This window comes from Neovison vison, chromosome 6 (assembly GCF_020171115.1).
Source record: "Neovison vison isolate M4711 chromosome 6, ASM_NN_V1, whole genome shotgun sequence".
Lineage (NCBI taxonomy): Eukaryota > Metazoa > Chordata > Mammalia > Carnivora > Mustelidae > Neogale > Neogale vison.
The window spans coordinates 118,927,661-118,940,580 of record NC_058096.1 but is presented as its reverse complement, the minus strand read 5'-3'; the positions used below and the strand labels follow the sequence as shown (position 1 = coordinate 118,940,580).

At 40.8% G+C, this 12,920-nt stretch overlaps 2 protein-coding genes across 10 annotated transcripts in view; one reads left to right on the top strand and one right to left on the bottom strand.

The window, feature by feature from the left end:
- IQCG (IQ motif containing G) overlaps positions 1 to 3,376 on the top strand; it is a 45,792-nt gene extending 42,416 nt beyond the window's left edge. For all 3 annotated transcript variants that reach the window (XM_044252131.1, XM_044252132.1, XM_044252130.1), the window contains 3 exons: positions 920 to 1,051; positions 1,963 to 2,064; positions 2,915 to 3,376. In XM_044252131.1, coding sequence (XP_044108066.1) covers positions 920 to 1,051; positions 1,963 to 2,064; positions 2,915 to 3,052 — 372 coding nt within the window. In that variant the 3' untranslated portion in view covers positions 3,053 to 3,376. The remainder of the gene's footprint in view (positions 1 to 919; positions 1,052 to 1,962; positions 2,065 to 2,914) is intronic.
- Positions 3,377 to 4,314: 938 nt separating this feature from the next.
- LRCH3 (leucine rich repeats and calponin homology domain containing 3) overlaps positions 4,315 to 12,920 on the bottom strand; it is a 120,592-nt gene continuing 111,986 nt past the window's right edge. For 5 of the 7 annotated variants that reach the window (XM_044252122.1, XM_044252123.1, XM_044252124.1 and 2 more), the window contains one exon: positions 8,149 to 10,253. In XM_044252122.1, the coding sequence (XP_044108057.1) occupies positions 10,053 to 10,253 (201 nt within the window). In that variant the 3' untranslated portion in view covers positions 8,149 to 10,052. Of the gene's footprint in view, positions 7,270 to 8,148; positions 10,254 to 12,920 lie in introns of those variants that run through there. The other 2 variants (XM_044252125.1, XM_044252127.1) reach the window with 1 other exon arrangement.

The window sequence follows — 12,920 nt, the reverse complement described above, 5'->3', positions numbered from 1 at the left end:
TTAGATTCACATTTATTATTTTCTAGGATTTTGAAGAAATTGTACCCTTCTCAATTGGCATCTACTTTTTTTTTTTTTTTTAAAGATTTATTTATTTATTTGAGAGAAAGAGAGCATGAGAAGGGGGAAGGGGCAGAGGAATGGGAGAAGCAGATTCCCTGCTGAACAGGGAGTCCGACGACGCAGGGCTCCATCCCAGGACCCAATAATGACCCAATAATGACCCGAGCCGAAGGCATACACCCATCTGACTGAGCCACCAGGCAGCCCTGGTATTTACTGTTATTAATCAAAGAACTATCTGATGCCATTCCTTATCCTTTAGAATTTTCTACCTACCCTTTATTCCTTCCAATTTCCCTTATCCAGACCCCTTGGAAGGCCTTCTTCCTTCTGTTTTTATTTATTTATTTACTTATTTTTTAAAAAAGATTTTATTTATTTATTTGACAGAGAGAGATCACAAGCAGGCAGAGAGGCAGGCAGAGAGAGAGGAGGAAGCAGGCTCCCTGCTGAGCAGAGAGCCCGATGCGGGCCTCGATCCCAGGACCCTGAGATCATGACCTGAGCCGAAGGCAGCGGCTTAACCCACTGAGCCACCCAGGCGCCCCCTTCTGTTTTTAAATTGAGTAATAATATTAAGTATACAAACATTAAGCATATAGTTTGATGAACACACACACACACACACATACACACTCCTGTAACCACTACCCACATAGAGAACACGTTTACAACATCCCAGAGTCTCCCTCGTGTCCCTTCCTGATCCAATCAAGCAACCTGCCCCTAGAGGTAGCCATGATTCTGCCTTTTTTCACTATAGGGAAGTTTTGCTGGTTCTCGAACCTTATATAAATGATTTCATAATAAGGCTTTGTGTCTGATGGAACCATGTTTTAATGTTCTTTCCAAACAGAAACTTGAGGAAAAGCTAGAGTTCTGGATGGAGAAATTTGATAAGGACACGGAAATGAAACAGAATGAACTAAATGCTCTCAAAGCTGCTAAGGCCAGTGACTTAGCACACCTTCAAGAACTTGCAAGGACGGTAAGGAAGCAGTCTTCACAGTCTAAGGCTGAGCACGCCTGAGGAATGGGCGGTAGCTGAGCTACAGTAGCTGCGTGACAAAGTGGAGGTGTGCCTGTAAACTACTGAGCCTCTTCTCGCATGATGATGATGAGGATGATGACGAGGATGACGACATCCACGATGGGGACAGTATTAGTGGCATCTGACAAGCCTCCATTGTGCTCGTTCTGTCCCAGGCACTTATTAACATTCCAAAGGACTTACTTCACCCTCACCACCTCTTGAGATAGATACCATTACTATTTCTACTTTATGGTCTCTGAAGCTAATCTGTAAATTATGAATTTTAAAAAGCTTCTGATTATTGTTTCATCATTGAGTAACTGTAAAACTTCTCAAATATCTCTTTTAAAAGATGACTGCTATTTGTATGTGTACTTTCTTCTTTTTTTTTTTTTTTAAAGATTTTTATTTATTTATTTGACAGAGAGAGATCACAAGTAGGCAGAGAGAGAGGCAGGGAAGCAGGCTCCCTGCTGAGCAGAGAGCCCGATGTGGGTCTTGATCCCAGGACCCTGAGATCATGACCTGAGCCGAAGGCAGCGGCTTAACCCACTGAGCCACCCAGGCGCCCTGTATGTGTACTTTGTATGAGTTTAAGAAACAGTACTTTGAGGTCATTAAGCACACAAGCTACTAGTTCATTTTTATGCAAGATTTTACAGCAAATTTGCTCCAAACTGAAACATTTTTATATAGTTAGTATATGAATATTTATACCATAGGAATCCACTTAGTTTTTCTTTTCGTTGGTTTATCTTTAGGTTTGGCAGGCTTTATTTTCAAATTTTATATTAAAAGTGCAAGGCTGGCTGGCTATACCTTGCCAGGACAGTCTTATAACCTAGGGTCCATGTTTACTTCTACAGATAAGGGAATATGAACAGGTCATCATTGAAGATCGGTTAGAAAAGGAGAAGACCAGGAAGAAGAGAGAACAGGATGACTTGGAGTTGAAGAGCATCATAAAGGTAGAAAGCCAGAGTTGGCATCTTTTTTTTTTTTTTAAGATTTTATTTTTATTTGAGAGAGAACACAAGAGAGGGGAGGATCAGAGAGAGAAAGGAGCAGGGAGCCCAAAGCAGGGGCCTGATCCTGGGAATCCAGAATCATGACCTGAGCCTAAGGTAGTCACTCACCCAACGGAGCCAGCCAGGCGTCCTACAGTTGGCATCTGAGGGCACGTTCAATTCAATAGCTGGCCTAACACTGAGCAACACAAAGTCTCTTTTTCATTTATTATGAAGCATGAAACAGATCGGTAAGGAAGGATGGCCTTTTGTTATTACTGGAATTTGCCTGTAGTCCTTGGTGCAGGGAGATGGTTCACATAGCAAGGGGCATATCCCTAACTCTTAATCCAGGGGAACGTGGTGGTCAGCAGAGGAAGCGGGACCTAGAATTTATGCCCGTAGGTCATATTTAAGAATATTATTTATAGTAAGAACAGCTCTTGGAGAAGCTTCTTTTTTTTAAAATTAACTCTATCCCCAATGTAGGGCTTGAATCATGGCCCCAAGAGCAAGGTCAAATGTTCTACCAACTGAGCCAGCCGGACACCCCAGATGATCTTCTTAGAATCCTATTTATCTAAGTTATCCCAGGCTATCTGCTAGGTTCTGACAAGACCTGTTTTCAAAAAAAGGGGGAAAAAAAAGGGGATGGAATAAATAGAGTTTAGCATGCATGGCGGCTTCCATGCTTCAGACACACACCATTCTTCAGACGTAAGTTACTTTATGACAAGACAATTCCCTTATGCAGAAAGGATGGGGATTGGCAGGCCTGTTCTATCGTATTCACTCCCCCTTTCTCTTCCAGCTCCAGGCCTGGTGGCGAGGCACTATGGTACGGAGGGAAATTGGTGGCTTCAGACTGCCTAAGAAGGAGAAAGATGATGGCAAGGATTCTAAACGTAAAGGCAAAGACAAGGACAAGCGGAGAGGCAAGAAAAAGTGACAGAGTTCTCATCTTTTCCTCTGGTCTTCTGGCGATGGGGAGGACTTGGAGGAAGAAACATTTTAGCGCACAGACAACTTGTATCTACAGGTCGTTTCTTATTGAGCATTCCCAGGCGCTGCCTGTTCTCTCCCATTGCCTGTTGTATTAGTTTTCAAACCCTGAATTAGGTATACCATCAGCTTAGGGCTTCTTCGTATTTTGAAAAACTTTCACTGGGAAGAAGTATTTCTAGGAGTCTTGTGAAGATTCCTGCTGCTTTTTCTTACCAGAAAAAAGTTCATGGGCTTATTAGTTGTGATGCATTAAAACTTCAATAATTTCTGTAATGTCTCCAATTCTATATTTTGACTACAGTGAAAAAACTCCTGAGCAAAAGTCAAGTGTTCATTCAGAACTACAAGATGATGTTTATAAAGTGTGTGGCAGAATACAGACCCTGTAAGGTCCAAACATTGGTTCCTTCCTGCCTTTTAGGTTAGTATCACCTGAGTGTTTTTTTTGGGTGGCGGGGCATGGAATACATATCTTAAGTTGCTTCAGCTCTTTTTCTGGGAAACAGGTAGGCATACAAATTATAAATTAAAAAAATAATAAATTGGAACCAACGGAAATGTTAGGACGTATGATAGTATAGTAAAGGCGGGGACCCAGGCCTGCTGGAAAACTAGCCTGCAGGGAGTTTTGATTAGTGAGACACCGGGATCTATGCCTGTTTTGCTCACTCAACAATTCTCACCTTCAGGATATTATGGCTAAAAGAGTACAGATAATCCAAGCAGAATGTCTTGGGAAGCTAAAGCTTTCCCTATTGCACAGTTTCTGAGAGAAAAGTGTCCAAATGCATCATGTGTATTTCATGAATTAAGCCTTATATGTAATCCCAAATGCAGGGCAATACGGTTATCTATACTTCCTTGGAAAAGTTTAAAAAAAAAAATTTATCTCAAGGGCCTGTTATGAGGACCCCGTTTCTCCTGATGTTCTTTCAGGGAACTAAATAAATAACCTTTCATTTTTTGCCAAGGAAACCATGCTTTAAGTATGAACATTTTCTTTTCTTTTTTTTCCCCCCCTAAAGATCTTATTTATTTGAACGAGAGAGAACACAAGTAGGCAGAGAGGCAGGCAGAGAGAGGAGGAAGCAGGCCCCCCACTGAGCAGAAAGCCCAATGTGGGGCTTGATCCCAGGACCCTGAGATCATGACCTGAGCAGAAGGCAGAGGCTTTAACCCACTGAGCCACCCAGGTGCGCCTAGGTATGAACATTTTCAATTCAGCCTTTATTTCATGCGATTGAAGTGCTGGCTTTTATTTTAATGTGAACATGTAAGGTGGCGTACAGGCAATTTAAAATAACATACATGATACTGACATATTTATACTTAGAACTTATGCATTATATTTACAGACATACAAATATAGGACAATGTTTTACAAAATCTTTTACTAATTACATGTTTACAACATGTCAGAAATAAAATGAAATCTGCTGTAAACCATCTCACTGCAATACATATATAAAAAGGTTTCTAAATATCCATGTTTTCCTTCATTTCTATAACCATTTTAAGTACTTGGTTGCTAAAAATCTGTCCTACTCATCAGCAGAGTCACACATCATTAGTCACTGCTAAGCTGTAGCAAGTAAGAGAAATCATCGACTCCTCGGTTAGCTATGAGGCTGTATTTAAGTAAGCTATTAAAGAGAGTGACCTCCTAATAAGCTCCCTATTCTCTTCTAGCCAGACAAAGAAAGGCTCCTGCGCCCAGCAGCTGTCTGCAGAGAACCTGCTGACTGCCAGTCTTCAGGGCTGTCGGGGCCCCTAGTGGGTGGGCACTTAGCCACCTCCTGTTCACTGGTCAGCCACTGCTTCAGTAGGAAGGAAACTCATCAACGCTCAGTGGAACCCCTACAGGGTCTTTGTCTTACACTGGAGTCTAGCAAGGCTAAATGTTACATTTTCTTTCCAGTTTATTAAAAAACAAAACAAAAAAATGGTACGTACAGAACAATGAATATAAAAATTTTCTAGCAAAAACATCTTGATTTAGGAAAGAAATTCAATATATTTGATATTTTTTCTTTATTAAGCCAAAACTGTACACAATTTTTCCTAGTAATTCAAATATAAATTTGCATTAGTTTGATGAAAATATGTGAATAAGGTTGCACGTTATGTGTCAGTTGTGAAATAAGTGGTAACTTCCACTTAGTCTTATGGGATAATTAGTTGCAGATGTTCCAAATGTTGCATTATGTATGTCTTCTGGGATTATTCCTTACATAATAGGTGATAAGCAGTCCTCTTCTTTGCTGAGTTTCATTTCAAATGGCTTCTATTATTTGGAAATTGTACTGAGGTTTAATGTTGAGTAGAAGGAAAAATCCTTATAGTTTAAAAATGTACACAGCTAAATTCTAAACAAGTCGCTCTGATTGGTGGGTCTGTTTAGAACTGTAAATTTAATGGGGTCTGGCTCTAAGCACTTAAAAAACATTTTACTTTTGTTCTGAAAGGTCAGTGAAGGTCAGTGGGCTTTGAGATCAAATGTTTTATGTTCCTTAATTTTAAACTTTGACAAAGTGGTAATGTTCTGCTCAACTTGTTTCCCAGTGAGAACAGGGAGAAAACATTATTTTGACCAGATGTCACATGATTTTAGATGTTGCACTTACATGATAAAGAGTGAACATTTGCTCAAATGCATGCATTGGTAAAGAAAGTCCAGAACAGTTTACAACCCAAAAAACCTCAGATTAACTACTATCTTCAGTTACTCTATTTACTTGATTTATAAAGGCAGTGAATACCAAAAGATACACTAACAACTAAAAGGGGTTCAAAAAATAGGATAAGAGAGACTTTCGTGGTTTAAGCTTGAACAAAGGCTCCTGGCTTTGTGTTTCATGAGCCTTGGGCCCTCCTACCTGGCCCACAAATGAGTGAAGGCACCAATGGTAGAATTTGACGAGCTAGATACAGAGACAGCACATGGTTTTTTAAAGAAGCCTCAAGTGCCTTATTTCAGGCATGTAAACTGGCAGTTACTTGAAAGAAATTAAGAAAGTTGGCTACTCTTTTATTCCTTTTGCTCTGTTTTCATAATCTTCCATTAGTCAGGGAGCTAGAAGTATATCGGCCGTGAGTGGAAGGTATCTGCAGGCCCTGGTATCCTGCAAGCAGTGCTGGGGGAGGTGGTGGGGGAGCTCAATGCAAACGATGCTGAGTAGTGCATGTTACCATCCTAAGGATTTGGAACCCTTGTGTAGAGTGCTTGTTTACAATGTTCAGGTAATAGCAGAATGTCACAGATGAGAACCAAGCTTTAGGTAGTGGTGGACAGAAGTTGGGAGAAGGCCTAGGACACTGGCCTTAAATACAACTTACCTCTCTCATTGCTTTACCGTGCAAAAATCTAGGCCTTCTACATCATATCTGGTTTGCTTTAGACATAAGTTTTTTTGTTCTGTTATTTTTTGTTTTGTCTTGGACAGACAGTCCAAAGTAATATAGCTTCTGGTTTTAAATGCGGCTGATAAACACAGTGGAGTCATTGCTCTCCACATCATACAAAAAATACCCAGCTTGGGAAAGTGGTCTCACTATGTCTGTTGAAAATGCAGATACCCAGGCCCGGCTCTAGACCTCCTGGAATGAGAATCTACGCTTTAACAAATGTTCTAGGAGAATCTAATGAGTCACCAGTTCCAGAAACAGGAAACGGGTAAAGATAGTAGCATGTCTGTGCTTTCAGGAAAGCTAACTATCCCTCTGACAGGCTGTCTTTCTGGAATGGGAGACAAGCCTGCTCTCTAGGAAAGCCCAGCCCGTTTAGGCTTCGGTGTCAGGTTCTCAGTGACGAAAGAACGAAGTTTCACCTGCGAAAACCAACCGTGTCTTCCTAAAACAATTCAATGGAAACGGATATAACCTCCCCTAAAATGGAGAAATGAAGCAAAATATTCCTGTCAGGAATCATGGAAACAGTCCTTTTTAAGAACATGTAAGAGCTTTGTGGAAGCAGCCAGCTGGCAGCGGCGCTCGCGTCCTGCTCCAGGGTGGCCGGGCCAGGGCCCGCGCGCAGGGTCCTCACGCAGCAGACAAGTGGTGCTGCTGCTTGGGCGGGGCAAGCTCCAGGAGAGCCTGCACCGTCACTGCGACCTGGCTCAAACCTTTCTCTTCTAAAATGTGCAGAGGCAAACACAATTGCTCCTGAAATGGGACAACGTAACATAAAAACAAACAAAAGAGAAAACAGGATGAACATCAATGAACTGAAAAAGCAAAAACAAAAACAAAAACATAAGCACCTCTTCTCTCTTTCCTAAAGGTCAACTGAGATAGGACAGGTCAGCACCTGGGGAACTGACCTCTGTTCATACGAGTTACATGGAGATGGCATCTGACACTGTCACTTTATTAGAACAAGTAAAACATACATACAGGTCATTTGGAAAACTGGAATAAGGACAAGTTACAGACATAATACATACAACAGAGGATAACAGAATCCTATGCGGTCAAAGAAACATCTTTCATCCCCAATAAATAAAAGAGCAATGCAGATCAATAAAATGAGGCAGGGAAAACGGAAAAGCAGTTCCAAGTTACCAGACAGCTCAAGCCCAAAAGATCTAACATTGTAAGAGAAAGTGCTCCAGAAATTACATAACACGGAAATGCGAGATGGATTCATGCCATAAGCCAGATGCACGAGGGAGGGAGGGATGCCCTCCAGCTGCCATTATAATCCTGATTGTGAAAATCAGGGCTCTCGTGCCAAGTAGGGGACACAGGGAAAAAGCCACTATTTCATATTCTCGTACTGAATGGATTGAATTATGTTGGAGAACAATGACGTGAGTTTAGTCAGGAATGTCTTAATTACCATATATGTAAAAGGTGTTTAGAAGTTTCCTAAAGGAAGTCAAAATACTTCTATTGTGTTTGCCTCATTAATGTTTGGTTAATCCTTTCTTGAAAAAGAAAAAGGCAGAGCTCAAGAACAGCACCTATCATTGGTTTTTCTTTTAAGACTAAATATTCATAAAAACAGACGCTACTCATAAGGGACAGAAAGTAGAATTCTGGTTCCAGTAAAAAGGAGACTACACATGTTTATTAAAGAAGACAGCTGGACTCTTCATTGGCACTTAACCTTATTATTAGGAAGTTTTACAAAATTAGTTGCAATAAAAAATATAACATTTATTTTGAACAGTTAGTAGTACTTGTGCCTCTTACTCAAAATATTATCTTGAGCTATGAAGTGTGTAAACCTGGCAATTCACAGACCTGTACCCCTGGGGGATAAAAATATATGTTTATAAAAAATAAAAAATTAAAAAAAATATTATCTTGATAAAACAATGTAATTATGATCTTCTGACCTTAAAACTAGCAACCTTGTATAAATACTTTGAGTACTTTGTCCATGCAGATGAACTACCCCAAGAACTACCCCAACGTGGACCTGCAGGGTGTTTTGCTCTTGGGAGAGCCGTATTTTCTCTGAGGCCAATTCCCTGGTCTCTTCTCCAGAGCGCCCTGCCCTGCGTGTGGTTTAGCCATTCCTCCCGAGGCTTATGTTTTCCAGACGTACATTTACCTTCCAGGCGCCTTACAGGGAACGCCATGTGCTCTGAAGAGAATGTACAACTACTTCCTCCAAACCACACACCAGACCACATGTTTTTTTATTTCCTAAAGGGACAAAACTCCACAAAACTGAATGATCTTTGACTCAAGACATCTTAAAATCAAAACAAAGCAAACCTCCCAAACTCTGGAAGGTACTACTAATGTATAAAACTGACTTTCAACACAGTGTTCAGTGTTTCAGCATTAACAGGAGATAGAGGTTTTTACTGTGTTAAATAACTGTCGCATTTGATATGGAAGAAAACCAAAGCAATCACACCCTTAGGCTTATCACTTCCACAACAGGGTGTTCTGTTCCCTGCTTTGAGTTCAGTAGATTCCTGAATGTTCAGAAACCCTATCTATGAGCAGTAGAATCTGAATGCAATCATTAAGTAGTTGCAAGTATTAAGACCAGCAGCTCACATACTGAACATTCTGAAGAAGACAATACCCACTCATACCCTTGGGGACAGGACAGAGACTGCTGCCTGGTCCTTAACCTGCTACCGTTGTTCAGACATAACCTCCTCAATAGCTTAATTCAATACCAGCTCACCTACTAAGATGGTTCAAGTATATTGGAAATTACATAAATTTCACTTTTAAATTCTCAATAGGACTCTAGAGGTGAAGCTCAGTTAATGATAACAAGCGTAGTAAATCTGGACAGGCACCTACTCCTGAAAGGTCAGCTCCAGATCATCTGCTTGTCACGGACCATTTTACATGCACACTGGGCTCCGAACAGCAATCTAAGGAACCTGCCTGATCTTTGAACCAAACATCCTGATCAAATTAAAATTACTGATTAAATGGCCAATGCTTCCAGACGCAGACAGTAAATGCTTAGGTGGACCCGCGCCTTCCAATACAGGGACATCTCAGGAGTTTAGGGCAAAGCTCAATGCAGAGATCTAAGTGACCAGGTGCCTTCCCAACCAGAAAGGGTACAAATATGTTCCTTATGTGTTTAAAACGCTGGAAAAACGGCCACATGGGAATTTTATTAAGTCATTTGGAAATAAAGTTCTAAGTCACGTCTAAGAACAGGTCCAGTATTCTTTGAGAGATACCTCAGCACTTTTGATAAGAGAAACAAGGCCACAAGCCAGGAAAATGGACAAATGACCAGGAGAAAAAAAATGCTGGTCTTTTAGTCTTTGTGAACAATCACTAATGATTACTAATGTGATGGGCTGTTCATCTGGACATATGAGCACATTATCTACTTTACTGGTTTGCTCTTTGATGGTCGTAAATAAAGCACATATGTAAGTACTTTGTAACAAGAAACAAACCTCCTTCACCAAGCACAGGAATGAGGTGGGAAATCGCTGGATACGATCTTTCAGCTAGAGGGGGAAGATCCAGTAATAAAGCAGACAGAGAGTTAACATTAAAGTACAATAAAATGCCACAAAACCCAAAAGCTGGATAGACAGAGAGATAAAACTGGATTCTTCTGAATGTGCCCCCAAAGAAAGTAGGGTTTCAACAGTTCTTTTAACACGGAGGTTTAGCTGAAGGATGTCAGAAGTGGAACAAAGATTGTCCTGTCCAAAGTGTGAGCAGAAAAGGAAAACAGAAAAACAAAGTTAGTGGATTGGAAACACAGATTTGAGTACAGAATCCAACACGATCATCTCAATCATACTCAGAGAAAGACATCCTAGCAACATTTGTTTACTATGAGGAATGAAAATAAAATACTGAAAAAGAGAACTACAAAAAGACTCCCTCTGTGTGCTGAGCTTGATTTTACTATTAAACAGGATGAAACTGGCTTGTTGGTGACCAGTACACACACTCAGCATGCAGAGAACAGGCTGGGTGCTGGCTCAGGGTTGTGGGAGGTCTCTAAGTGGTGAGGTCTGCGCCAGGCAACAGCTTCTTTCCCAAGGCTCATTCTTTCCTATTAACAAAAAAAGAATGGGCCAGAAACCAGGACAAAAGCTGGGGGGGGGGGGGCGCGCTGAAGAGAGGGAAGTATTTGGAGAAAGCCACGTAAATCAGGGCGGTCCCAGAAGGGGAGAGCCCAATGACCGAGGAAACTTACTCCCTGGAGGCCAGGTGTACCAACTGATTTGAGGTACGAAATGAATCTAGAGGGTAAGGGGCCTAATAGACCACCCAGACCCTCCAGCTCACAGACAAAGAAATTAAATAAGTAAATAAAAACACAATCGGACTGGAGAACAAGAAAATATTCTTCAACACATAACATACAATAACTAGGACATGAGATGCTGGACTCAAACAGACGTTTTTGTCACCCATTACAGTTTTCTGAATGTAACATACTTAATAAAAAATACCCACATGCCCAGCCTTATCAGAGGTTTTCAAGAGTCATCTTATTCTTCAGTGTTTCATTCAGAACTTATAAAACACTTCAGAACTTGTGTTGAGAAGGGAAACTGTTCACCTTTCTAGTTTCTGGACAGAATTCTGACAAATATTTAAAATATTAAGTTTAATGTTACACATTTTCAAAAGTGACCATTATTATATCCCTGATTTTCTTTATAAGTCAAAGAGAAGTGGGGGTGTTTAGGTAAAGGTCAGAGGGACCTGAGAAGGCCATTGAGAATCTATGAGTTGATGTATTCATTCATTTTCCTTCACTTCGTTCTAAGCAAATAACTAACTTTTTAGCAGAAGTAGCAGCGTACGAGGAACCTGTCTAAAAGTGGTGGTGGTGATGGTGACAGCGGTAGAGACTCAGGTGGAAGGCAGAAGGGGAGAGGCAGAGGGGGCCTCCAGGGATTGTCCACTTCCTCTTTCAGATCAGGAAGACTGAGAGGAAGGAAGGAGGTGTTAAGAACCCCAGTCTAACCACCCTAGAAAAATACCCGTCTTTTAAATTTGAATTTTTTTTTTTTCTGTTTCCTGCCTTCAAATAGCGTGGCTCTGGTAGGAACAGGGACAGGCTAGCCCATAATCATCCCTAATAACCATCGCGTGGCAAATGCTGAATCAAATGCACATTTTAAGGTAGACTGTATTTTGCCAATTGTTGGCAGGTACCTTTGGAAAGAACTTCAGTGTACAGAGTTTAAGTCTGAGACAGATGATGGTTCTCTAAAGCCCAGAGTGCAAGTACAATGACTGTAAAGCTGGTGAACAGTACTTTGCATGAGTCTGACATTTGCCAGGCGTGCTCCCGTGTCGTGCTGTTTGGGGCAGGCTGTGCGCATGTGTGTGTGATGTGATGATCATGTAGGAACACCTTCAACAGATGGAAGGAAGTACTGACTGATGTTAGTGTGTACCTATGAATATCAGAACCTGCTTATCAGTATGGAGAAAATGCATGCTATTTGATTAGAAACCTTATTAAGGCTCTCTATGGTTAAAAGTGGTTTGTTCTAAATGATAAGATCAGTCTTTAGAAAACAGCAGGATATAAAAGTGAAAAATCTTCTCTGGATTTGTCCACAGAAACAAACATAAAAAGGTCCTTGCTAATACCACAAATGTAAATTTCAGTTATTTTTATAACTCAGATTTGAAAAAATAAAACACAAAAGAAAACAGTGAAAAATAGATTTATAACCTACTTAATAAAAGGGGAAAAAACAATGCTGGAAATTCACTGTGGCTCACAGATGCTCTACGGAACTGGACTTGTTCTTTTCCACCTTTTGCAGCACATATGAGCTGCAACGGGAAGGCTGCCCATGGGACAAGTGGTGCGGTGACCTCCTCAAGGCAAGGTTAGCTGCGAGAGGACCAGGGAGCCACGAAAAGGGAGAATCACTGGCGTGAAAGCTGTTAGGACAAGGGCTTAAGTTCAAGAGCAACACTGGGGTTAAGTCCAGGCCAGTCCTGGGGTTCTGACAGGAAGGTGACAGAGAAGAGTCATGATTTTCTTCTTGAAGGTTGGACACCAAATATGACAAGAACTGTTAGGGTTATGGATAATGGAACAAAGTATCAAATAGCACCAAGTGGTTATTTCTTTAAGCGGATGTGTGTCTCGTGTCATTAAATATAGTATTTTTTTTTAAGAGTACCATGCTTAGTTGGTTTAACATCATTGTTTTTAAAAGGATAACGGAATATAAAGTGCATCAAGTTCATGTCTCTAAATTGCATCTATAAAGTTTAACTATTTGTATAATAAAGGGCAAGAAAGTTGTAACTGAGGAACCTAGAGACAATAAATCTAAGAGCAGGACAAATGCCTAGAAATGGCCTCCTGTATGCTCAATTCCAAA